This window comes from Crassostrea angulata, chromosome 4, assembly GCF_025612915.1.
Source record: "Crassostrea angulata isolate pt1a10 chromosome 4, ASM2561291v2, whole genome shotgun sequence".
Lineage (NCBI taxonomy): Eukaryota > Metazoa > Mollusca > Bivalvia > Ostreida > Ostreidae > Magallana > Magallana angulata.
This window is the reverse complement of record NC_069114.1, coordinates 47,913,865-47,940,081: the sequence shown is the minus strand read 5'-3', so window position 1 is coordinate 47,940,081 and position 26,217 is coordinate 47,913,865. Positions and strand designations below refer to the sequence as shown.

Sequence of the window (26,217 nt, the reverse complement as noted above, 5' to 3'; positions counted from 1 at the left end):
TTTGTTGCATGCTTCCATACGTTCGTATTGAGTCGAGAAACGTAAACAAAGACGAACAAAGTCATGGATGACGTCATAGTGCACTCGCGCTATATTTCCCGCGAAAAATTTAGAGGTGGATCCAACATCTGTAATGAGTGTACTGGCTATTTCAGTATAGACTGCGATACCTGCCTTATCTGCTTATTGACATATGATTTGTTTTTAATCTTTTTTTTATATAGAGATTTTGTATATATATATATACTAGCAAAAGCCATACTTTACTGTCATATCGACCCATTTTAAGCTAATTGTGCATGCATGTACAGTAGGCAGGTAAGTATATGAGTAGGGAGGGAATAAACAATAGGACATTTAGAACTAAATAAAAAGGAATAAAATGAAAAAATAAACAGGTAAAAAATTATGTAGATATTGCATATAGTCAGACAATTAAATTTAAAAGTGGGAAATTACACACCTACAAACAGGTACAGGGCTCTCTCTCTCTCTCTCTCTCTCTCTCTCTCTCTCTCTCTCTCTCTCTCTCTCTCTGGGTAGGGGGTTGCGCTGTATGTATCATAACCATTAAAATTAGTACCTTTGGCATACTTATTGTAGAGCAAAAATTCTTTGACGTTTGTTGATACCGAAATAAAACTATAAGTTGACAATGATGCAAGGTATGTGTAATTCTTGCTGCGCTCGCCAGAACGGTAGCACCGTAAAACATATTATAACCATTACAAATTCCATGTAATATAACCATTGCTTTGCTGGTATATAACAAGATGCTAGAGCAATTGCACTTCGTTATGCCCTATTCAGGGAAAAACGTTGTCAACGCAATTGACGTCAAAATCTTGCAAATGTAACGCTATATTTACCGAAAATGTTCTATGACGTCAACTCTATAGCGACAATGTAAGCAATCGGTACCACACAGAAAGTTGACAAAATTGTCACACACACTCCAGTAACCAATGAGTGGATGAGTATAACTGTCATACAACGATGCTCCTATGTGGTAATAATTTCAGTTTGCGGGTATTTATCTATCACCATGATTAAGAAGATTTTTCGCCGAGATAAAAAGACAAAGACCCCCAAGCTTACAGATTCCGTTAATTCATTGGAAATTTCATCGTCACGATTATCGGAAATATCGAAGGAACGATTGCTATCCGACGATGAACAGGGCGACGATGTTTCCGATTCGGCGTCTCTGAAGGTTCTTGGAGCATCGACAGGGTCACGTGAGTGCTCTAGCAGTGAGTGTTTAAACTATGGACACCTGAGTGAGGAGGCCCAAGAGACAAAGGCCGAGTACAAAAAGACGGCACGTAAACTCAACGTCGCCATGCAGAAGTTAAGGTTTGTAGTGTACAGTATAGTGTTTATACTAATCGTTGTTGGTTGACGTAACGCCAAGTTATTTTTATACTCATACTCAGTTTCTACACACAATTGCCATATTCATATAGTCCCTCTTTTTCAAATTTTTAACCATATATTTTAATGAAAACAATCCTAATATTTCAAAGGTGCTCTAATGTAATTTGGTATTTTTAGAAATACAAAAAATGAATTTCCAGTGATCTACTGTAGTAATACATGAATAATCTTTTCACTTTTTAATTGTTATCATAATATCTCAGAAATAGAGGGTTTAAAAGATAGAAATCATTTAATGAAAAGAAGCATTGAAATTGGGTGATTTTTGGTTTGTTTGCTTGTTTTTTTTTTTTTTGTATTTTGATTTCTCCTATTTACAAATGAGTTTGTTATCTTTTAACTAGGAGGAAAGAAGCAAAGGTAAAGAGGCAACAGAGAGACATTGTCTGTATGCAGCGTGAACTGTGTGAACTGACGCGCCTCATGCACATAGCAAACACCCAAGCACTCTCCCTAGATTTGGCTATTGACCAAACCAAGATGGAGATGGCCTCCCTCTGCTCACAGAGTGAGTTTTGTGGGAAAATGTTTCGTTATAATATAATTATTGTATATGTCCATCAGCAACTTGTCAAGGCTCCGAAATTGTATATCTTGCTTGCTAGAGAAACGTAATCACTAGTAAGACATATTCATTTTGCGACGATGCCTTTATCACTTTTTTCTTTTTCAGTTGAATCTAGCTCAGAGGAGGATATTATCCGAAAGCGAGAGCCTCTTTGCTATAAGAAATTAAAAAACGCCTCCACCAAGGGGGATATAGAGAAGGCGCTCTCCATGATCCGGGGCCGCCAGGAGGCACTCAAGCACCTCGAAGTACTTGCCTATCGGAAGTTACTAATGCACTCCAACAGCTTCACAAACACAAGTCGTCAGACCAGCGTCAGCTTCGGGAAGGACCGGAAGAGTGCGGACAATTTCTTGGTATCCTTTCGGAATAACACCCAGGGGAGGGTGAGACCCGTCCCCCCGCCTAAACCTGTGGTGTCCAGCCCCACGGTGAGGATGAACACCCACCTCCAGAGCGCCCAGAATCTCCTCAATGAACTAATACAGATCAGCGTCACCGGCGCCGCAAACACAGCGCCCGCGCCTCCGCAACAGTCTGACGTCTGAACTCTGTCCGATTTCAAGTCGAGCACATTTCTCAGCCATAATTCCATTAACAAAAAATCAAAATTGGTCAAACAGAATAATATCATTTGTTTCTGTTGTTTGTTAGTTAATAATTCCGGTGAAATGAATGAAAGTGTGTAAAGTAACTTGCCTGGTACATGTATATTCACGTAAATTGTTGGAATATACTACTGGTGGATTTTTTTAACAATCTGCACCGCTGCTGTTTTCAAAATACTAGTAAATTCAAATACATCACTATGTAAGTGTTTTGCATTTTTATTATAACGATATAAACAGGTAAAATAAAGTATAATGTGTGTCAATCAGATAACAAGCACTGCACGGAGTTGTTGCTGTTTGTTGTTGTGTGTTGTTGTTGTTGTTGTTGTTGTTACGTTGTATCCGCCACCTTGTGAACTTTATTTATTCGCTGGATTAAGTTGTTCTCCTTCTCTCTCAGTTTAGCAGCCAAATCGAGCTATAAACCAAAATAACAAATTTATATTATCTTAAGAATTTTAACTGATAAATCATCTTACAAAACAAAACCACGACATAATAACAATAAGGATGTGTGTTGTACCAGACCTTAAACAACGGTACCTGTAGATATACAGATTATTATTCAAGACATTTAACACATATTTTGTTTATCCTGCAATATGATATCAAATGCTTCCTTATATGAACCTATATAAAAGCGAAAACGTTCACTTCTGTATGAACTTTTTGTGACATCACAATGATAACCGCACGCACTTATCGCTTGACGGTTGCAATATTGTAAATGTAAATACACTGTTTTATTAATGATTCTGAGCGGTTTGCCATTCTCAAACATAAATATAAGTAATAAACAGCAATGCTAAAAAGTTCACCGGGACATGAACTTAGTTGGTATGTGATCAAGTCTTCTGAGAAGCCCTTCCTTCGGGCTTCTCAGGATTTGATCACGTGACCAACCAAGTTCATATCCCAGTAAACTTTTTATATTCCAATTTATTTCTTAATTGAACGTGGGGTAAACGCAGGAGGCTAGATTGTTAAAATATAGTTCAATGCGACAAAGTGTTCACTGTATATTATCCCTTGTATTTGCATTGGAATTCTGTGACGCGTCATCCCGCGTTTATTATTGTTAAGATTAAATACAAATTAAACGTTCAAAGTTACATATTAACCAATTTAATGTACTTACGAAAAATAGTCATCTCTACTATGCGTTAATAAAAAGAGTTTTTCGACAAAGTTTCCAGTACGATACTTTCATCCGCGGAAGCGAACTAAATAATCTGTTTTATGGCTGTTCCATCTATTATTCATATCCTTGACAAAGAGCATATTATAAGCGCAAATACACAAACGTTTCATATAAATGAATAACAATATAAATATAAGCACTGAATGCTTATTTTTGGATTTCATCGGTCCTATAACACACCAGGCCGTGAAAACAAATTTATTCAACGCGCGGTATTCAATTTGTCTGCACAGCCTGGTGTGTTATAGAACCGATGATATCCAAAAATAAGCATTCAATGCTTAAATACACATAAAATAAGACCAGATATTCTTTACTTCCCCTGAATTATTGAAGTGTATTGCATATTCAAATTATAATCCCATGACTGTCAGACTGTGATAACTGAACTTAAACAAAACGTACCAGTATTTTAAATATACATACAATCATGCTTATGATGGAATATTATGTTGGGATCATAGACGTCACTGGTATATCAAATAACGCAATGTTCAAATTGTCTCTAACGTCAATAGATAGAACCATAACACAAGAAGATTTAGACCAGAATTAAGTCATTTCATAAACAGATAAGGCCAAAAGGTTAACAGGTAAAGGTCAAATAACAAGAACATTTGGTCATGTGCATATAAGTCATAATTAATATGAACAAATAAGGTCGCAAAGTTCAACATGTATGGTCTTAGGGTCTGGTCACAAAGTGAATAAATAAAGGTCAAAATATCAACAAATCAAGGTCACAGAGTTCATATAATGTCATCCAAAACTGATAGATATCAAATCACATGTAGCGTGTCATAACCCAAACATATTTGCCCAATGTTACAAATCAACACCAAAGATAAATCAACAGGCAAAAACAGAAATAATCAGAAATTATGAAGTCAGAGGTCAGTTTTATTTTAAGGTCATTAATATTTTGTAATTAAGGCAAAGCCATGCTTTTAAAAAATCTCTATATTGAAAAGGGAAATAACTCAATCATTCAATTTTAGTTAATATATGAAAACTAAGTTAAGGTCAAGATCTATTAAATGAAAGGTGCCTACAGGTTTATGAAATTCAAGATATAAACTCTTTTAATGATGCTTCATAACAATATCTTTGTTTCAAATGGTGTACCGGGGCTTAATTTTTTGGTAGCCGCGATGAAAAATCATGTTATAAACAATGATTTTCTATATGAAATATGAAGGATGAAAGTAACAAATATCAGAGTTCTGTCCATTTTTGCCTAATGAAGTGTATCTAGAATGCCTTCAGTCTTTCCAAAAACGGCATTAAACAAGCTCTTGACCTCCTCTTTAAAATGATTATCAAATAGAATATAGGTAGCGGGATTACTTTTCCCGTGATAAAATATAGAATGCCAAAATATTGTTCTATTTTCTACATTATTCCTTTAAAGCCGTAAAATACGGGGAAAATTCATCAAAATCAATTATGACGTCATAATGGTTCTAGCACCAAAAAGACAGTATTGAATCATTTACTAGATCTTGACCTTAAGGTCAAGATCTAGTAATGATTCCAGAGTTTCTTTTTGGTGCTAGAACAAAAATATTGTTATGAAGCATCATTGAAAGAATTTATAACCCTGTAGGCACCTTTCATTTACTAGATCTTGACCTTAATACCCTTCAAGAATGATCGAGAATTTCTGAAATACATATAATTTAATTCTAGTTGTAACGCAAATTTTGATTGGCTAAAAAATTAGTTTATATCGTATAAAGAATGTTGCCTACGTCATAGTAAGACTAATGTCAAAAACGTATCAATAGCCTGATGTTACGTTGAATTTTGTACAATTTTACGTCATTTAAAAGGTCAAATGACCGTTTTTATCTACAATGAAGAGTAAAAAAATTAAATTATAAGCAATGAATTCAATATTTATTAGTTTTATACGATATAAAATGGTTTGAAACAGTTTACTCTTGTTTATAAACAGCTTCTCGGTTTATAAAGCGTAAACTGCCCCAAACCATTTTATATCGTATAAAACAAATAAATATTGAATTCATTCCTTAAGTCAACCACATAACATTTGCATATTTTTTGCCTGAGAAACTAAGATGATTTTTATAACTAACCTGCAGGCCAGACATGAGATCCTTTGTGACACTTTCCACCACCTCTAGGACATCTTGTGGGGTCAGTTCTGAGAAAGCATCAATGTCCTCCACTGGGGGTGGCTCCGTGGATTTTGCTGACTCATCAACCTAAAAGTCAACAGAAGGTATAGACTAAACTCTAAATGTCTTATCTTGAAAACAAACTACATGTACATGATAATGGAACTTCACTTTGGTTCATCAAGTGTCTAACAAAATTTAATTATCAAAAAAATTTAAAAACAACAAAAGTTTTTAAATATTATTTATATGCACTGAATGGAGGAAACATTAATAATAACAAGAATATTAACATCGCAGGTCAATACATAAGTTTAAAGGACAACAAAAGTCAAATATTTCAATTAAAGGTTACAGGTGTTGAGGATATACATATGTGTACTGTTTAACAGTAAAATTCTCATTCAAAGGAATGAGAATTTCACATTTAATCAAAATTCCCACAGTCAACATGTTGATTAGGAAAATTAATTTCAGGAATCTAAACTAAAAATTAAAAATAGGAATCTGGAAATTGGAATAAAACAAGAACAGGTGGTTCTGAACACATAAGATAACTAGACCTGTGCTTCCTGATCTAGATTTTGGACACAAGTCTCACTGGTCACCTAAAGGTATAGGTCTTACATGTAATCAACACATCAAAACATACGTAATGACGGTAGTTTTATAGTCTTTCCTTATGTTACAAAAAACACACTTTGAAAATGTTTTTCATAAAATTCATATCCAATAAGACTAAAAGCTCTTTTATTTATTGATATTAGCATTTATAGGTCCTTTCACTGTAACTTCGGTACTGCTCTTTCGCAATGTAGGCAAATTGACATAGTAAGGTGAAGAAAGGCTTTTTACATTGATTTTTGTATTATTTTCATATTTTCCAAAGTATTCAATCAATTTCCCCTGCATTAAAGCAGTACAAAAGTTATGACATCAAAAAAAAAGGTTTATAAGATGCATTCTTCCTTTCTAATTAGTGTCTCTGCTCATATTTTAACAATATTTTTAACAACTTTTATATTGTTGAAGAAATGTTTATAAAGGATTCCTATAAAAGAGTCAATGTACCTTAAAATGCTTATCTATGTAACATAAAATGAACAACAAAAAGATCAACATCATCCACTAACCTCTGGTTCTGGAGAGGGGGGAGGGGTGGCTATGTAAGACGTGTGGAGGCTCTCTTCCACTCCCTCGTCCAGGGGTGGGGGGAAGGGCATTGCAGCTGGCTTAGCCACCTCTATCTCCAGCTTAAAGCAAAAAACAATGATCAAGTTAAAGCAGCACACAAAGAACAATCCTAGCAGTTATTAAGGTGTAGACTCAATAAAATATTCATCTTAACGTCAAGGACTAATTGGTCGCTATAATACATGTAGTATTAAAAAGATTGTTCAAATATAATATTTATCTGTTTATTACTTAATGATATATTGTGTACTTACATCTGTTCCAATGATTTCCTCAGCTTGTGTGTGGGAGAACATAAATTCAAACAATTTGTAGTGTTGAAAGAGACTGAAATAGAAACACAGTGACTGAATTGGAAATTAGCTGTTGGTATAAGTTGTGTGTGGTAATGCATTCTGGCAATAAAAACAAACGAGGATATAATATCTTTTCTTTTTTCAATGAATGACATAACTTTAACAACAATCTCTTCTCAGTTTTCCATTACAAAAATCATATATTCAACTTGTTTAATTCATATATCAACAAAGACAATTTTTTTACAGTTTGGTCAAAGAAAAATTTTCCCTATACCCGTATCAAACAAATATAGTTATATCGTGCATAAACCGAAGGCTAAATTTTAAAATCAATTCCTGCGTAAGCCATGTATACATCTGATTGTCATGTATAACACATTGCTCAAAATGACATTGCTTGGTGGTGAACAAAATTTAAGTATTATACTGGTACAAGTACATATACTATTGAACGTAAACATATATTGATGCAGAATGAATATGAATGTAAGAACAATTTTCTCACACATTTAATCAAATGTGAGACGAACTGGGAAGGGCTATCTCTGATTAATAAAATTCCAATATTTCGCTGTCAAATCCCATTCAACAGAAGTTTAATTTAGGTTCTAAACTCAAAACAGTACCCGACTTGTTGTTATTGTCTTACCTGGTAAACATATATTCAGAAATACTTTTAGCCTGTTGTAAGTTGAAGAACTCCATCCCTGCCGATTTAACATCAGAGTATTCTGGTTCTATTCCGCGTAACATTTTTTGCATTTCCTTCAGGTTATCAACTAAATGCATGTGCTGATCTACAGGTTAAAAAAAAAGGAAAATACCTAATAAACAGAAGTATATATATATATTCCTCATCATGAGGAAAGCCTGTCAGCTATCTTTCTTTAGCCTAGGTTTTATACAAGAGCAATAAAAGATATATGCTCGCATATCAAGCTAGTATAAGCTTTGAGTTTTAGAAATTGTGAATATGAAATGCATGCATGCACAATATGTTTACAATAAGTTTACAGCATTAAACCACTACCTTTGACATTTGTAAACAATGTGTGCACCATTGTGAAGAACCCAGACAGTTGCTGGGTGGTAAAGGACTGTTGTTTCCCCCACCAGACGGCACTTGTGTAGTAATCTAATGTAGCTGCATCCTGTAAATCTGTGCAGTGGTTGGACAGTTTGAAGATTTCACATAGTTTGCTGTAGAAAAACAAATCAGTCAATTTCAAAACCATATCATAGATGATTTCTTTCACAGATATTGATTAATTTATCTTCTAACTTGAAAAAAAAGGAGTAAAGTAACTGTAGTCTGTCCCTAGTTATTGTTTCCGAAACTTTTTGGTGATTTTTTGATAATAATAAACATAAGTACGACTGAAATTGATAAAAGGAAAAGAAGCCAAGATTTCTTCATTAATACATCATCTGGTTTTACCCACAGAAACTCACAAGTACAAAAACAAAAATTTTTAATACAGAGATTTATAATAGGAAATATTTGCATCTTTTCTCCATTTAGAAGCACTCGGGACACCTAGCTTGCACAATTTTTTAACGTTAAAATCTGGTTACTTTTCATGTTGTTTGTAATGCAATATACCTGTAGTTTTATATCCATTGATATGTAGGTAAACCCGAGGTGATAGTGAGGGCATTTAAAAACCAAAAATTATGGACTTTTCTCATTTTCCTGAATGAATATGGGTTGGGCACATGATGATCATTGAAATATCATCCAAAAAGTGGTGGAAGCAGAAACTTTGGACAGAGTATAGTCCTATTTAACAGGCAATTTAGCTATTGTTTCCGAGAAAAAATATGCTTATTCATGCATAATAAATATTCCAGGCAAATTGGGAATTAACAATATTGTATGCAAAGATTTTTTGTTCTGTGTGTACTAACTTTTGTATGTCAGTTACTTCCAGGCCCATGAGTTCTGTACACTGTTCCTGGGAAAGAATCTTGTAAGCAAAGCTTTCAGCCTGTTCCTCAACTTCATCATCTCCCTGTAGAAAGAAACATATAAATGAAACAGAGTTATATATAGAAAGAATAAGCTTAACATGACCAAGCTCGCTCAGCTAGTCACACAAGAATTTGTCCCATAGACTTGCAATGTAGCAGCCGCAAAGTACATCTGCTTCGCATTGATTTTTAGTCTGTTAAAAATAATCTGCAGGGGAAGAACACATTAGAAATATGCATTGCAAATGTTTTTAAACATGTATATGTAGTTAAGTCCACAAAATATCAATTAAATGGGTCATACCAAGACATTTTGGTAATACACTATTTCTACATTTAAATATGCCTGCCATTTTGTCGGAAATGGCACGTAGTATGTCTTGGATTTTATCACCTATATGGCGACTGAATACAGCAAATTTTCAAATGTGATATTATATTTACTGTAGTGATTTTGTAGCAAAAACATTAACAATGAATGTGGTAAAACGGGACTATAAAAGAGCAAAAATGTAGATATTTAAGACAAATTGGCTGAAAATTTAGGGGAGATACAACACAATATTTTTTTCTCCATTTGCTAAGAAATGAGTACAGGGGTCGAAATCTATTGTTAAACTAGGTCAATAAATCAGTCAATAAATAAACTGAATCAAGTTGGTATGCATGCATATACTGTTCATGTATATTGACACTATTCAGACAGCTTTGCACGTCGCTATAATCATGATTTGTTTATCAGGGACTCGACGATGAAGTGACTTGGGAATTAAAATGAATTATATACATTCTAAGCTTCATTTTATAACACATTACATGTAATTTAATATTTACAGTCGTCCTGAAAATACTTCAATTCTAGGCCTACATTATAACATAAATTCGTTCAAAAACCAACAACATTTAGCGGTTGAGGCCTATAGTTCAGACACGATCATTATACTTGTTTACGGTTTTTTGACAATAAAAGTATAATCTTACGTCTGCAATTGTTACAGTTTTCTTTCCCTTCGTGTCATTTTTAGAATTATTGGACGGCAAAGGCGTTTTGCTTGATTTTCCTGAAACTTTCGTTTGGCTCTTCGCCGCCATTTTTGTTTGTTGCTAGAAACAAATTCAATTTCTCTACCTCCAAACTTAAAAGAGCTGCAAGAAAAGAACGAATACTCTTACTTACCCCCTTTTTCCCCTTGTCTTTTCGTCCCGTCTGAAAGAAATGGGATATGTAGATCAATACTTTTCAATATACCAATACAAGCTTCAAGATTTATTTGATATCTGATCTTAAGAAATAGAATTAAAACAATATTAACAGCAAAAATTATGAACTTGCAAATATATTCAGACATTTTTATATTATTTTTTTTAATAAAGTTGAATATTTTTAGGATAGTTATTCATTGAGTAGTATTATCATTGTAATTATCATCATTATTTTTTGTGTTAACTTTGTAATTATAAAAGAATTTATCTTGGGTGGCTGACATCATATTAGAAGGTATAGAAGAAAAAAAAACTACGGTAGATGACTGTAAATAGAAAAGGTCAAAATGATGACAAAGATGAAAGTTTTTATTCACGCGATTGAGAATAAATTATAAAGAACCATTATTATTCATAAAGTTGTTATAGATAAAGAAGAGCTTAGGAAATTCGTAGGGGTGGGGTGCGGTGGATGTGTGTGTGGGGGGGGGGGGGGAGGGGTAGGAACATCTTGGAAAGAGTTTATACCCTTGTATGGCTACAGGGAGACATACGGTCACTAGTCTCATCGTCCAAGTTGATCTGACATAGTTAAGAACAAAAAGGCATTGAATCCGTCAACTCTGCGTATTTTGGTAATTAACTGGTAATTAATTTAAACTTTTATTGCAGTTTGATGAACTGGAGCACATCTGGCTAATTTAATTAGAAACTACACAATAGTGACAATACAGAGCAACCTAATGTGTGGGGTCATGGATGGTATAAAAGACGGACTTTATGTGCCATAATGACGGATGAATAGCAATTTATTCTGAAAAATTCAATTTAAAGACACGGCTGATAGAATTGAGTGGCTGTAATTCTGTATACCAATCTAGAGTGCACATTTGATTTTATGTACCATGCAACTCGTATTACACAATGTGGGGGTTTGATTAGCTGAATTACGTCGGATAATTTTTAAAAAACTATTTAATAGTTTTTTTTTAATTTTTGCATTAATTAGCCCTTCTTCATAAACAATATATCAACATATCGGTCGTACAGTGCAACCCCATTATGGTAATCTCCGAGTTATCACGTAATTGTTTTTATATGTGCATCAGTGGATATATTACAATCTCTGTATAGAACAAACTACACTTTGTGACTTTATGTCTATATATATTTAAACATGATTAAATTCTAGAAAACGTTTATAAACTGTATCCATAACAACACTTACCCGTCTTCCAGCCATGTTAAATCCCGATCAAGCAGAAACTCGAAATCTGCTGAATATAGGCGAAAAATTGGGTTCAATGATTTGTTTTTGCTGTAGATGTTCGGTCAGTTTGTCCACGTTACTAAGCAGTTCCTCTCCTGGCTTACAATCCGATCAAAATCAAATCATTTTGCGAAACGACAATCATATCAATTATAAGCAGCAATTTCTTAATACGCTCAGGACTAATTTCGTTAATCCCATAAGATATTTACCACATAATACACGGTGGGTACATACGGAGAAATTCAGAGTGAAGTGTCCGCAATAAACGTCTATCACGCCTTGGAACAAAATGCAAATATAACGTCAAAATATATACTGACCCCTATGTTACACAGGAGGACGTCTTAGCTACATTAAGTGAGGCAGATTAACTGTTATGTAAATCTCTTCTCACGGAGTTTGAACCTCACTAAGCCTCTGGTCCTTTAGAGATATTGTAATAGAAACTTAATCAGGTGTGGGGCTCGTAAAGAATACAGTCGGTTCTATGAGGTGATCTTATCACGGTTAAAAAGCTACAAATAGGGCTCAATATTGGCCAGGTACAGTTCTGATAACGCGACACATTCATCAAGTTAGTGCCCATTGTGCCAAGGTATACAAAATATATGTTAATTGAGAGAGAGAGAGAGAGAGAGAGAGAGAGAGAGACACACACACGCACACACACACACACACACACACACACACACACACACACAGACGGACGGACGGACACGGACAAACGGACTAGTGTTAGTGACAAATCAATTTCGTAACACAGTCACAGTTGAATCAAAGATATGCGTTACATTTATAAACTTAAAACAGTCACTGTTGAATCAAAGATATGCGTTACTTTTATAAACTTAACACAGTCACTGTTGAATCAAAGATATGCGTTACTTTTATTAACTTAACTCCTAAGCTATTGAATTTGTCACACAAAATAACAATTGTGATGCTTGCCAACACTATCTACTTTTTTAAAACAACGCGTGGTATGTTATGAATGCTTTATGTCTCCGGGCCCGCTGTGGATGAAAAATTAAATTTCGGATTGAAAACCATCCCTTGGTACTTAATATTCTAAATAAAAGTACAGTTTTATGTTAAGAATTAAAATTGAGTAAAGTCAAGGAGAAAATCGCGTGGGACTTCAATCAATGACTCCCTGCGATTAAATAGGGGACGCTTTTGATTTTTGAAATTGGATATCTATAGTTGATTGATTTCTCAATATCAATCGAGCTTATGTAATGAAGATACCCAAGTAAGATCAAATTAAAAGCAGGTCTAGAAAACAGTGCAAATATTGAAAAACCAATGAGAGCAATTAGAGGATGATTAAAATTTTACTCAAATATTTGAAGTAGTGTCTTAAACTAAAATTTTGATACATATCGCAAGTGCTTTAAGGACAGTAGACCAATTACTAAGTATTGAGAGCTGGAAAGGGTTTCTATTTTTGTAACCGTCTATACTGAATATGAACTTTGTTAAGAAATAAGAGACGGTAGAAGACACGGTTTTTAAGTAAATCAAACTAATTTTAAATTATTTCAAAACATTGTCATGCACTTATCAAGATAAAAAGGGGGATTTGTGATAAGTCCACCCCCCCCCCCCCGGATAATTCCGATTTTCAAAATTTACATTAATTGGAATATTACCAAAATCAGACCTTGGATCCCCTTACAAACATAATCCTTCCTCGAACCCTCTCCCAGGGAGGAAAAATTTTCTGGATCCACCCCTGCTTGTTGATAAGATACTTGAGAATCCCCATTGGAATCGTCTGCATGTGTATTAGCGTAACAGCGCGGAATTCTCACACAGTTCTGTTCTATGACACATTCTCCTGTCATCTCTCACCCTGTCTCAGACCCTTAGATCAAGTTGATCAACTTCAAGCGATTGACCTTTTGTCGTAGCGGTCCCTAATATGTTTAGTAGCTGTTATTGCGACTTTTCGGTGGATTTAATGAATCTGTTATAACACCCGCTAATCGTTGTGATTTGTCTCTCTATAGTGTACAGTACGTCCTATTTTAATTAAATTCGATCTTTTGGCGAACGTCAGTTATTTCTCCTGACCTTTAAGTTCGGTATTTCAAAGAGTCTGCGAATTGTTAGTACAATTTATAGTGATCAAATTAATTATGCATTAGACCAAGCGGTAATTACTGTTACTCAACTAGCTTTATCTGATGCGTTTTGATGAATTGTTAGATTCTGAGTGCCTCTATATCTATAGTAACATGTATTTTAGCTGACTGCCAATAGGTTTATGATAGCAGTGTAAGAGTTTGAAGGAATATATTGCATTCGATTTGTATGCCATTCCTACTCTTTCGACACTGGGTTTAAAATTAAAATCAGTGCCTTCTTATTAAAGCATCCGCTGCTGTGGATTTAACGAGCTACAGCTGAGGGTTTTGTACGCATTAGTCCTCTGTCTGTACACCATTCTTACTTTTGTCAGTGAATAAGATTGAAATATAGTATATAAGTACATATTCTAATTATAGCATTCACTACTTTGAATTTAACGAGCTGCTGAGAGTTCCGTACGTACATCAGAAGTAGGGTAAGTCCGTTCACTCAGGAAGCTTTTCACGATAAAACAAAAATAAACAAGGAAATTAACTGGCCGTCAGAAAAAGGAATCCTGGCGTTTGTTCTTATGTCATACATACTTTGTGTATATACATGTAATTAATTTTTTTCAGGGATTCTACTGGAGGAGACCCCATTACTTCCCTGTTGTGTGCCGACTGTGTCCGTCTTTTTTGTTCTGTATTGTTCTGCCGGGGCAATATGGATAGGATCACGGTAACATTATGACCGAGTTACACCCAACATGAAGTTAGAGGTCACAATACACATAGTGTATTCAATGAATATTTAATTTCTTTTTTGGCAAAAAAATAAAGTTTTCCTTTCTTTTCTACACGAATCAGGAAGAAAACGTCAACGAAGGAAGATTTTCCAAAGTTAGCTCTATATAACTACATGTATATAGGGTTTGGTAGTTTGTAGTATTTGTTATAAATTACTTAAACATAATTATTTCATCTCCTTTCTTTTATGCTTTGACTAGCTTGAAAAAAACAAGACCTCAATGATTCTGATATCTGGACAGTACCCGCATGCATTCTCAAAGACACGTTCTGATATAGATGTACAAATATACATGTATGTAAAACAACAATCGAATTATCTTATCAATTCTTTCAAAAACGTAAACTTTTTATTTAAGTATAAATCAAAATAAATAAATGTATGAATTAATAGATTAATGGTATGACAAAACAAACTCCAGCGTATTTCGTCAGCTTCAACAAACTAACAGAGGTCAAAGTCCAACAAAGCTTCAGATATTCACTCGATGTCGTGAGCAAGTTCGAGTAAAAAATAAAAGTTAGTGAAATAAATCATGTTTTCCTTTGTTTTTAGTAGTTTCAGCGAAAACAAAGCACTGAGCATTAAAAAGAATGGACGGAAAGCACGTTATTCTTTGACAAAGCAGCCGACCTGAATGCATATTGTTTAATTTCCCAAGTCTGAATTTTTTGCGTTGGTTTGGAGATTGATTCCATGATTTAAATCAGTCTATCAAATCAATAGCCTTTGATAGCAATTAAAGATTTGTTTTAAAACAGTGCATCAAAGTTAAATTATAACAAGATGGTGAAGAGTTTGTTAGCCCAATCACTCCAAGTCTCAGCTTATAAAAATGACAAGTTGAATGATTTTCTCTCCCAAGTGAATATTAACATGGCCTGAACGCCATTTTTGGCTCGATCATCGTGGCGTGCCCGTGCGTTGCGTTCAAGGACATAATCCTGCTGCGTCGTCTGCTACGCCATGTGACGTCTGACGTCATATTCTTTATCATAGATTGAATTGTCTCACAATGCCTTCATTTCTGTGACGTCATATAACATTAGAACTAATATTAGTACCAGCGTTAAGGTGAGAGAGTTCGGTCGGTAAGTTAGAGAACCCGTTTCCGGTGTGGCTGTGGTGATGATGATGCTGATTGTTCATCATCATCTCTGAATTGCTGACCGGCATTTCGTCCTCCCACTCGCTCACTCCCCGGCACAACTTACACGTTAAAATACGCCGAAACGCCGTCTTGAAAGACTTGTTGAAGTTATAGTACAAAAATGGATTCAACATAGAGTTCAGATACCCTAGCCATAGGGCTATAGTCCACGGTAGGTACTCTATCTTGTGACCAATTATAGGGTCTATTATGTTCATGATGAAAAATGGAAACCAGCACACACAGAAACACCCCATGATGATTCCTATAGTTTTAGCAGCCTTTGTTTCGTGCTTGAACTTACTGTTCCTACGCTTGCAATGGACGGACGCCTCCAAACTACGAATATGGCGCGCCTGCGTCCTAGCAGCGAGGTAAATCTTCACATTGGAAATGATCATAAACACTGCGGGAATGTAGAAAGCTATAGTGGAACAAATGATAGCAAACGGTATGTTAACAATCAGTGCACAGACAGAATCTCCTAAGCAGTAGATATAGTCCTCTATCCCGATGTGGTTCCATTTCTTCAGGATCGGGATGTAAGCAATGATGGCCGGGAGAACCCAGCAAGATGCGACCATAGTCGCCACGATCTTGTTGTTGAGGCGTTCGTGGAGAAATGGCCGACAGATGGCCAAATAGCGATCTACGGCCAAACATGACAAGTGCATGATAGAAGAGGTCGTGGACATTACGTCAAAGCACGTGTAGATAGTGCAAATAGTCGGTCCTAGGTCCCACTGGTTGTTGTTGATTTGGAGGTACACCGCAAACGGCATCACCAATATGGCCACTAGAGCGTCGGCGACGGACAGGGATACGACGAAGACATTGGTGATCGTCCGCAGACGTTTGTGGGTGAAGACGGCCACGATAACCAACACATTGCCGATCAGAGTCAGGACCGGAAATAACGACAGCACCAGTCCTATCAGGACACGCGTGTCATAGATATAGTGGGGCGGCGGGCCCGCCTTGTCGGCTAACTCGGCGGTACAGTTGGGGGATGTGCTAAGTGAATCGTTGGACATTCCGTCATCAACATCATTAGCTAACAACAAACAGAGTATCTCAGTTCAGCGGCGGCGGCGGTAAGCCTTTTTACTTCAGTCGAATATTACTGGTGACGTTAATTTTCATCAGAAGGAACCACTTCAGCCTCTTCAGCAGAGTTATCTCCTTTGTTTCACTTATAGAGCGATGCTTATCTACAACCTAGCTCTTCTAACACTTGATTTAATGTCAGGTACTTTACACAATGGAAACATTTCTTTTCTTCTGGCGTGATCATTAACCCAACTTTTCTTTTTAATTCGCAATTTTCTTCCAATATAGGTTCATCAGTTTGTTAAGGATTCCATTAGGCAGCAAAGGTTCCTATTTGTACAACAGTGGTTTGTTAACGCGCCAGTCCGCCTAATGACTGAGCAAATTTTTTTTAATATCGACTTGCTGATTGTTCCTCTAATTGGGAAAGCTTCCTGGGCAATTTTTCCGCACGGGTTTATGACGATTTTCCTTCCTCAGTACAGACGGTCGTCTTACCTGAAATTGAAGGAAAAATCAACATTAATGTGGCTATAATGGATAAAAATGGACGTACAAAACAACCCAATTTCGTGCGAAAAACTACATTCACAAACAATTAATTTATCCAAAGGCTCGCTAATCTGTAAGGGTTTGTCACTGACCATCACTCAAGTTGACCAACGGTGAAAAGAAAGTTGGAAGCACTTTTAATCACTATGGTTCCCTCAAAGTATTCGTATGCAAGAACCTTGCAAGCTTTGAGACAATTATTTTAAATCTTTTACCCGGCTTTGAGGTGTACGTGATTTTTTGGATTGCACCAGTAAGTAGGACAGCCATTTAAAGCTTCGTCTCCAAAGATTGTCTGTTTTGTTATGTAAAATGAATGCTATGTATTTTAACCATTGAAATTAATTCTAAATCCCTGTGTTTTAGTGGGAGCGGGGGCCACTACGGGCAACCTTTGTCAAGACAAGGAAGATAAAACAAAGACATCAAATATAAATGGTCTGATTCATTAAACATGATATTGCGATAAGGGTCTGGGAGCTAGACCAAGAAGACACTGCCATGCCGGCGGGGCACCATCCGAAAATTCACCGATCCCTGCCCTTTGATGGCGCTTCACGTCGCATTTAACGCCATCGCTAAAAGAAATACTTATTCCCAAATAATCTTACTTGAATAAAAGAAAACAAATATCTTTAAAAAATCAAACTACAGAACGAAATCACTTAACTACTTTCGTCAGAAGTCACCGTGTCTCCGGGTTTAATAAGAAGCATTCCTTTTATTGCATCCTTAATTTGTCTCATGAATATCGAATATCGTTCTTCCCCACTGCAAAAGAATGGGCCACGCAAAGATGATATATCAACGATGAATGGGGAAAAAATCAGTCGTTTACTTTTACGATGTCTTACGAGGAAATTGACAGATTTGTAAGGCGTGCCTGGAGACGTAGAAATTTTACACACTTATACAAGATCAGGTTTCTGTAGATCCAATGTACAATCCAAACCTTTCAGTGTAGAAAGTGCGCGGTTTAAAGAATAGGTATACAAAAGAAAAATTGATATCTTAATCATATATGATTGTAAGAAGGAGACCCTGTCTTTTATACATATATACAGCTTTGACGTTCAGGTCAAAAATACATTCTCTAGAAATAGAATTTTTCGGTTGGCTTTAAATTTTCAATACATAGGAAACCAATCAGAACAAAGGATTCTTCAAATAAAATTTGATACAAATATCGGTCTCTGTGCCGGCAAAGTTAAATTAAATGTTTTTGCAGCAATTTGCGAATGAATAGACGTTCATTAAAAGTCACTGGGTCGGAAAACATAGGCTCGTAATATTCAAAGGAAAATATTTTGATGCGTATACGTGGTTGTGTATTGCTTGTTTCCCTGAAATAATAATTACGCAGCAATCAATCTACGGTATATTGATACTCAAGGCCTCCACAGAGCGTTATACCACAGAAATCCACAATCTTGCGAAGATCTATATAGAACCCTAATTTGTGGAACATTCTGGGATTAACAATGATCCGAGAAATTAAATACTCTGCTCATCGACAAATTCTATTAATACATTACACAACACTATACAAATACTATTACTTTCTCACAAAGGTTGCAAATTCTGTGTAAACATAACTTGGATACCCATGTTTTTGGGAGCGAGCCACGGTACAGATTCGGGGAGGGGGGTGCAGGAAGCCTGTAAACGTCGCAGGATCGGTATCAGACTCTGGGATCTACATCATGCTTCTACCAACACAAGCCTTCAGATCTCATAACAACATAACTTACATAATAACAATGTGCCTGCCGCCAACCGTTTCATTATCCAGTCTTTTATTGGCCTGCACTGCACTGTAGAATTACATCTGAACACTTATAGTGTGCTCGTGTAAACAATCAATTAACCCACTCTGGCCAAAACTAAGAGGTCAATGGACCACCTTGCTAGCCTGGTCTATCTTTCACACTGATTTAAGTTAGTCTTGTCAGAATGCATGTATTTTCTTTAGAATCTTGTACTACATGCCACTGAAGAAACATGGAATCACGGTAGAATCATCAGTGTCCATAGAGGCTCAATATAAGTATATTTCATTAGAGAACACATGTCCACAATATTTCTCTCCAGATAAAGTACAAGTTATTGACAAGAGCAATGAACCCTACAAAAACGAAATGATTCTCTCAGTTTATGTGTACACAGTATTATTGTCAGGACTTCTATGGATTTTGAGTATTGGGAATCATTGTAGAACAGGACGTCAGGTTGCAACTACATTTTGTTAGACACTTACCCCGAGCTCTAATGTTACACTGACGAAAATCCGGTGAAATATTGAATAAATATCAGAAGGCTATAGAGATAGAAGAAACGACATGTTGATTGTCTGCCGGTGTTAAATACTAACGGATGTCGATAAACCCACCATGTAAATCGACCAACCCGACAAGTTAAAGGAAAATTAACACACACCGTGCACTCTAGAGACCCCTAGGCCCAAAGAATATTCAAAGATAGAGAAAATATGCTTGCTTTGTTTGGTATATACATGTATGTAAACACTGAACCTCACAGCCATGGTGTATGATCCATAGAGAACCGAGATGAAGAGCTGAGAAACTCAATAATAGAGACTAGGGTTGTCATTTCAAAACTATATATACATGTACTCTGTAATACAAGTACTTTGAAATTACTTGTACTCTTGAGATCGAACTCAGGGGGGAGCAAACGTTTGTAAAACTAGGCCAATTGCTAATATAATGTTTTCTTAGCCGTTCCCAGACGATGTATCATTACACGGCATCTCGCCACCTAGTAAGACTTAGATCTTCCACACACCTGGAATCGCTGCAACAACTTAAACAAATAGCAACTGGTTTCCTTTTTTACTTTGTACCCACATTTTGATTTTCATGAGAACATTTTTCTGTGTCGTTGAGATTCTTTTCAAGTAGAGAACCCCCTACGGGTGATGCTGGGAATTCTCCATGGAGTGTACTAAGTCTAATAGATCGCGCGAGAGGGCACCTGAGCACCCAACTATCAGTGACCATCACGCTTAGATACTGACAATCGACAGAGTATCGGTAGTCCGCAGTATATTTGGATGCTGTGTGTGGAGATATGAATTCCGTGTTATGATAAATCACGGCGAGTAGTAACAGCTTACTGTGACGAGCAAATAACGCGGTAATGAGATCCTAACGAGAAGCAATAACTTGAAGTGGTGGCGGAGGAATGGGGACGACAACGTCAGGCGTCCTTAGCTACGTTACGTCATCAGTAAAACTCATCTGAATAAAATTATCGACAAAACGTCTTCAGATAGGATGAACGCTGAACCCATAGAGGGTCGTGCCAGACGGGGGTTCAGTGAACACGTGTGTCAATACACAACTGATTAGATATAAGCGTGTATCACGACAAGAATGCCGAGAATTTCTTGGAAACTTTGATGTAATGTTACAAAGCAGGGAATTCTCTCTTAAATATATAATATTTTCCAAATGCTTTATACTGTTGTTTCTAAAAACGCCAACCATCGTAAAATTTTACGTTCACACGTGACGTAATTGGTCAGAGTTGAACCCAAAGTAAATTGAGGAGCTATCTTATTTGTATTTGATGAACCTGTCATTGATGTAGATGAGATTTGTATTTGATGACCCTGTCATTGATATAGATGGAATTTAGATCGTACAGCGTTTACCACGACACAAGATCCTCAAAGCCAATCGTTAAATCAATCCTACTTTAATCTATACATCCTTTTTTGAACATTTACATGAAAGACATCCAGCCTTCAGCAGTTTACGGAGTCTTTGCTCCTGTATGTAAGATAATGGGACAATTGTAATTAATGGACGAGTTCGAAAACAGTCCATCAGCAGTACAGAAGAATACTAGTTCTCTACAAATTACACCTTTAATTCAAATTTCCGCAGCAGATTTTGGGGTTAAGAAATTAATTAGAAACCCCCAAACGCCTGTAAATATGATTCACGATGTAATATCATATCTACTGAACCAAGCAACTTGGATCGTTTTACCATTAATCACTCTTGAATTTACTTACAAATTATGGGGTTTTCTTACTCTTAAATTTTAATAAGCATGTTAAATCAAAAGAGCCAATCTTTATCTTTTTTCCGGTAATTGATTACGACGCCTAAAATTCATCTAAGAACTCACCCTATGTGTGTTATAAATATTCCCTGAACCATAAATAAGCCCCGCTGCCGTGTAAAATGAATCCAATGCGGTAACAAGGAATCTGGCCGTTCTGAGAGTTATGCCGAGCGCTCCGATGTTAGCGTCAGTGAACCAATGTCCTCGCCTCAGCAGCCGCTGGCTCACAGGTAACGGTCGATACTAAGATTGAAAAGTCCAAATCAAGAAGTTTATTGAAAACTTCTTTTCTTACGCCGTCGTTTCTTATAGTTTAATTTCCTCTATTCTTTTCACCACAACACGCACAGTTTTGTCAATTTTTAAAGGTAGGTTAACTATTACATTTTATTTAAACTTCCGAGAAAATTGAAGTACATGTTGAATCACGAGCATTCAGATCTAATAGTATTTGGTAGGCGGTATTGGGCTTAGTCTATATAGTATATTTACAGCAGGAAAGATATTGCATTTGAGAATGTTTAGTAGCGCAACGGGAAGAGTTCATTCGTGTGTGCGTTTACCCGACGCTGCATGTCTATAGACTATTGGGGGAGGTTCACATCTTAAATGGATTATGGATATAGACTGATTACCACATATCTTATATAGAGTGCATATTAATTACATATTCCCATTAATAATCTACTCTATACACGGTGCATCACTGCTGTGCACGATGAGTATACTATACTTACATTGTACAAGTAAACACTTTAATTTCTTCATCCTTTACTCGGTCCCCTCAAATCCTGCAAACACCCCCCCCCCCCCAACACATACACACTTACACCACAAGTAACTTCTATCGAATCTTTAAAGCATTACATTACCCAGATACACAAAACATTTTCAAATTTTACACCCTGGTGTTGAAATAAGAGATTTTATACGTTAAGATATAAATGTTAGACAATAGCAGTAGGATTGTGTAACACTAAAATGATGTAATCAAGTACCAAGTCAATTCAGAGTTCTGCATTCCATAAACATTAAACATTTATAAAAGTAGCAAGGACCTGCTACACAAATAGCAGAGAGAGAGAGAGAGAGAGAGAGAGAGAGAGAGAGAGAGAGAGAGAGAGAGAGAGAGAGAGAGAGTAGTCCTGAATTAGTTCTAATTCTGAAGTAAAAAATGATTTATGAGTAGTGTTTTCATGAACATTGCACTTCAATGAATATCTTAATTTCTTGGATTTTTTTATCTTTTGAGATGATCACGAAAGTTTATCTCGACAACGAAATCCACGAACATTGGTATACAACGAATTTTGATGAAACCACAGAATACAAGCAAGCACAATTTAGAATCAACATTTCATTTTCCATTTTTCATGTACAAAATGGTTTACTTACGCATTTTAAATTTTGAATGTTAGAAATCAAGTTATAAGTGAGATACAGGGGCAAGATTTCATTGTTAAGTAAACAAAGCTCGAGTCTTATATCTGTTTACAAATAATGTAAAATAACCATTTCTTTGAGAAATGACTCGTGGCAAACAAGATAAAATGATTCAATTCGTTCATAAATAATATTATCAACAGAAGATAGCAACGTTTATTTGAATCTCATACCAATAACACACATATGTGTACAAAAACAAGGCTCGAGCTTTGTGTATAAAACAAGAATTTCAAACACTGTATCTGGCTTATAACTCTATATTTTACTTTTAAATTTCAACAAAGCATTAATATTGACCATTCTAAACATTAAAAATGGAAAATAAAATTTGAAGTTCTGAGCTCAAATCATTTCTAATCCCCTTTAAAATCGTAGGTTCAGTTCATTAAAAAATCTAGAAAACTTTGTTTCAAAGAGATACTTTTCAATCCCATGCTACATTATACTACATATTGTCAATCGGAAATAATTCTTGTAGACGCATCAATGCAATTATAATCCTGCAGAAGACGTCAAGTTCCCGATCCCTTCCTGATTAATTGTGTCCCTGGTCGTATTAGAACAAAATTGGATAACAATATGATATCGATACATTTTTTGTGAAGATATGTGTGATCCGTTCACACTCCTGGCGTTGATAAGATGTCGTATTTTATGGGCAACTATCAAATTCAAATAAAAACACACAAATCCTACCTGGAAGCAAGAAATCCTCGCGCATTACAAAAGGTTTTCATACCAAACAGATAAAGTATTGCACAATTGCAAACAGAACGGACGTAATTATGTAACATGCAGGGGTGACACAAAGTGTGATACAAAGAAAGCTACACTCGACCGACCAGCACTGTAATCTGTTGTATGGCATAGAAATATCAAAAATCAAGATCGATACGGCCTTTACAAACCTAAGGACTCAAAGCTATCGTCAAATTTGATAACGTGTGCAGTGATTAATAGATACCATTATTAATTGTAAATTAAACACCGTGGAACTCTAATCACGGCCATTACAGAGTCTCATCCCGCCGAACAGCGGTCGGGTATCACGGAAATAAAGCAATGACGTTGCCAAATCGGTATTTTATCGGAACAGTTCCGGATTCCGGTTCTATTTTTCTTCTTGTTTTATAACCCCGTACAAAATGTAGAAAAATGTAGATAAGTTTGAAGCAAATCATTATAAAGTAAACTAGTGCGTGGCAAAGTTAAGTCTAGTTGCTTCAAAAGACGTAAAAAGGTTTCAAATATTTTCTTGATCATTAACCAAAACTAGATTGCGCCCTTGTGCGAGTGAGAGGAATCTTTAATAACGAATCCATTATTCCTGGGGATTAAACAGCAGACTTGTAATGTACCGCTATGATCAAAGTCTTGATATCATCTTGCTTATTTCATGTGCTCCACAAAACTCTTGGCAACTGGTTTTTCTCAAACATCGGATGGGTTTTCGTTTTCTTCTCTATTTTGTAGACTTAAAGTGCGTCTCAAATACGATGTATGCAGTCAAGAAACTTAAACATAAATAAAGATGTAGTTTCTGATTGTTTTGATCTAATAAAAATGTGATAAAATCAAAATAAAATAAAAAGGTGTTTAAACAAGAATTTATAGTCATTTCTTTCATGCGCAACCTTGACCTTCATGCGTGATTGGAGAAGGTGAAGTACTTATGGACGATCTCTCTTAGCAATTACAAAAACTGGGCAACCTCTTACAGTAAATCACAAAATACAACAGAAATGGGCTCAGAAACCGTGCAATAAAAACATAAAAAAAACTCTTAATTACACGGAATAGTTAAGAAGGAATGCTTATTTCCTATTACCAGAATTATGTGTGCGTTTATGCGATAGAGGGTGCAGCATGTATTGTGCGTGTTGCCTGGAGATTATTACACAATTGTCATGGTGCTCCAATGTTACTGTAAAAATTTACACACAGAACAAGAAACAACTCGCTATCAGCAATGTTTTGCCCACCCCCTTCAACTCGCTTGTTTATCACTACCGGCAGGTTATTGTGTTCTTATGCTATAAATCTAATGCTAAATGTTATTATTTTCGGAAAATAACTAAACGGTGGTGTTGATAGTTAATTACTTAAGGGGATAAAATTACATCTAATGTAAAATAAATGTAATAAATTGAAATGAAACGTAGGCAGTGTACTATAGTTTGTACTGCATAAATGATTCAGGGAGTTGATTATTTCAATGAATACATATATGTACATGTACATATAATAACTCGGGACTGGTGTCTACAGAGCGAAGATTAGATGGCATTGATTTATAAAGATGATGCCAAAAACAGATCTATTTTCATATTGCACCTGCTGTATTCTTCAATAAAAGATAAAGCCTGCTGGAAACACATTGAGTTCATTGACGAGGTCTCAAATGTTCAGACAAATATCGAAGTCTATTCAAATATCGCTGCATCTTTCCCTTTTTTCAATCTTATTACTATATAGACACAAGTGTCTTCAAAAGAATATCGATTTTTTTTCTAATGCTTACTTACATATTGGATCTGGCTAAATTTACAATCTTGATTGAATCATCTTAAATCAATTAAAGATGTCCCCTATAATACAGTATTCATACTCACTTAGCTATTGTCAGCATCCCCCGAAGTTGTAAAAAGCACTTCCCAATAAAATACAGCAACTAATCTGAAAATAGTAAATGAAAACCCCAGTAATAACACATAACACAAACACAATTATGACTCTTCCTTTCCCAAGGGCGTATATAAAATTTCAATTATTAATGGCCTCTTCAAATGACTGTCGCATTTTTTTTTCTATGGAATGTCTATAAAAAAATATCGCCATAGTTATATCTTGAGATATATGCAATCTGTGAATCAGCTTAGTACCCCTCTATGTCCATAATTCTTACGGCGTGAATTCCGTGAATTACAAATTGATTTGCGTTGAATGAATAAAACATAAGTTCACTTTTGTAAAAGATTATTGATGATTCGAATTTCCTCAGATAGAGATTCTTTCATCGATGGACATTCCTCTTATGCTTTGATGTCATCATCAATATTTCATGCTACTTGTTCATAACTTCATTTAATAGGCTTACCCAAAATGGCAAATGGAATTGGTATGAATAGCATGAAGTAGAATAA

At 35.7% G+C, this 26,217-nt stretch overlaps 3 protein-coding genes across 7 annotated transcripts; 1 reads left to right on the top strand and 2 right to left on the bottom strand.

Moving 5' to 3' along the window:
* Positions 1-224: 224 nt before the first annotated feature.
* Positions 225-2,669, top strand: LOC128180056 (uncharacterized). The gene is made up of 3 exons (XM_052847860.1): positions 225-1,356; positions 1,782-1,945; positions 2,111-2,669. Exons 1-3 carry the CDS (start codon positions 974-976, stop codon positions 2,551-2,553), a joined length of 990 nt encoding a protein of 329 aa, XP_052703820.1. The 5' UTR covers positions 225-973; the 3' UTR covers positions 2,554-2,669.
* A 147-nt stretch (positions 2,670-2,816) lies between these two features.
* On the bottom strand, positions 2,817-12,476 carry LOC128180057 (ciliary-associated calcium-binding coiled-coil protein 1-like). 5 transcript variants are annotated; one of them, XM_052847863.1, is made up of 12 exons: positions 12,108-12,476; positions 11,854-11,994; positions 11,154-11,207; positions 10,600-10,629; positions 9,360-9,463; positions 8,482-8,651; positions 8,101-8,248; positions 7,407-7,479; positions 7,092-7,211; positions 6,522-6,566; positions 5,917-6,045; positions 2,817-3,034 (listed from the first exon to the last, which is right to left on the bottom strand). In XM_052847863.1, exons 2-12 carry the CDS (start codon positions 11,866-11,868, stop codon positions 2,948-2,950), a joined length of 975 nt encoding a protein of 324 aa, XP_052703823.1. In that variant the 5' UTR covers positions 11,869-11,994; positions 12,108-12,476; the 3' UTR covers positions 2,817-2,947. The 5 variants fall into 5 exon arrangements, with proteins under 5 accessions (XP_052703823.1, XP_052703822.1, XP_052703825.1 ...); XM_052847862.1 differs by having other exon boundaries at positions 11,854-12,476; XM_052847865.1 differs by lacking the exon at positions 11,154-11,207 and having other exon boundaries at positions 11,854-12,467.
* Positions 12,477-15,096: 2,620 nt separating this feature from the next.
* On the bottom strand, positions 15,097-22,141 carry LOC128180055 (5-hydroxytryptamine receptor 4-like). The gene is made up of 2 exons (XM_052847859.1): positions 21,692-22,141; positions 15,097-17,479 (listed from the first exon to the last, which is right to left on the bottom strand). The coding sequence occupies exon 2, from the start codon at positions 16,963-16,965 to the stop codon at positions 15,817-15,819; it is 1,149 nt and encodes a 382-aa protein (XP_052703819.1). The 5' UTR covers positions 16,966-17,479; positions 21,692-22,141; the 3' UTR covers positions 15,097-15,816.
* Positions 22,142-26,217: the final 4,076 nt, after the last annotated feature.

Excerpts from the sequence above, each read along its gene's own strand:
- LOC128180057 (XM_052847861.1), bottom strand. The coding sequence starts at position 10,514 with ATGGCGGCGAAGAGCCAAACGAAAGTTTCAGGAAAATCAAGCAAAACG. Across the intron at positions 9,464-10,403 it reads AAACTGTAACAATTGCAGAC|GGAGATGATGAAGTTGAGGA; the intron begins GTAAGATTATAC and ends TTCTTTCTACAG. Across the intron at positions 6,567-7,091 it reads CCCCCTCTCCAGAACCAGAG|GTGACCAGTGAGACTTGTGT; the intron begins GTTAGTGGATGA and ends CTATACCTTTAG.
- LOC128180055 (XM_052847859.1), bottom strand. The coding sequence starts at position 16,965 with ATGTCCAACGATTCACTTAGCACATCCCCCAACTGTACCGCCGAGTTA.
- LOC128180056 (XM_052847860.1), top strand. The coding sequence starts at position 974 with ATGAGTATAACTGTCATACAACGATGCTCCTATGTGGTAATAATTTCA. Across the intron at positions 1,357-1,781 it reads GTCGCCATGCAGAAGTTAAG|GAGGAAAGAAGCAAAGGTAA; the intron begins GTTTGTAGTGTA and ends TCTTTTAACTAG. Across the intron at positions 1,946-2,110 it reads GGCCTCCCTCTGCTCACAGA|TTGAATCTAGCTCAGAGGAG; the intron begins GTGAGTTTTGTG and ends TTTCTTTTTCAG.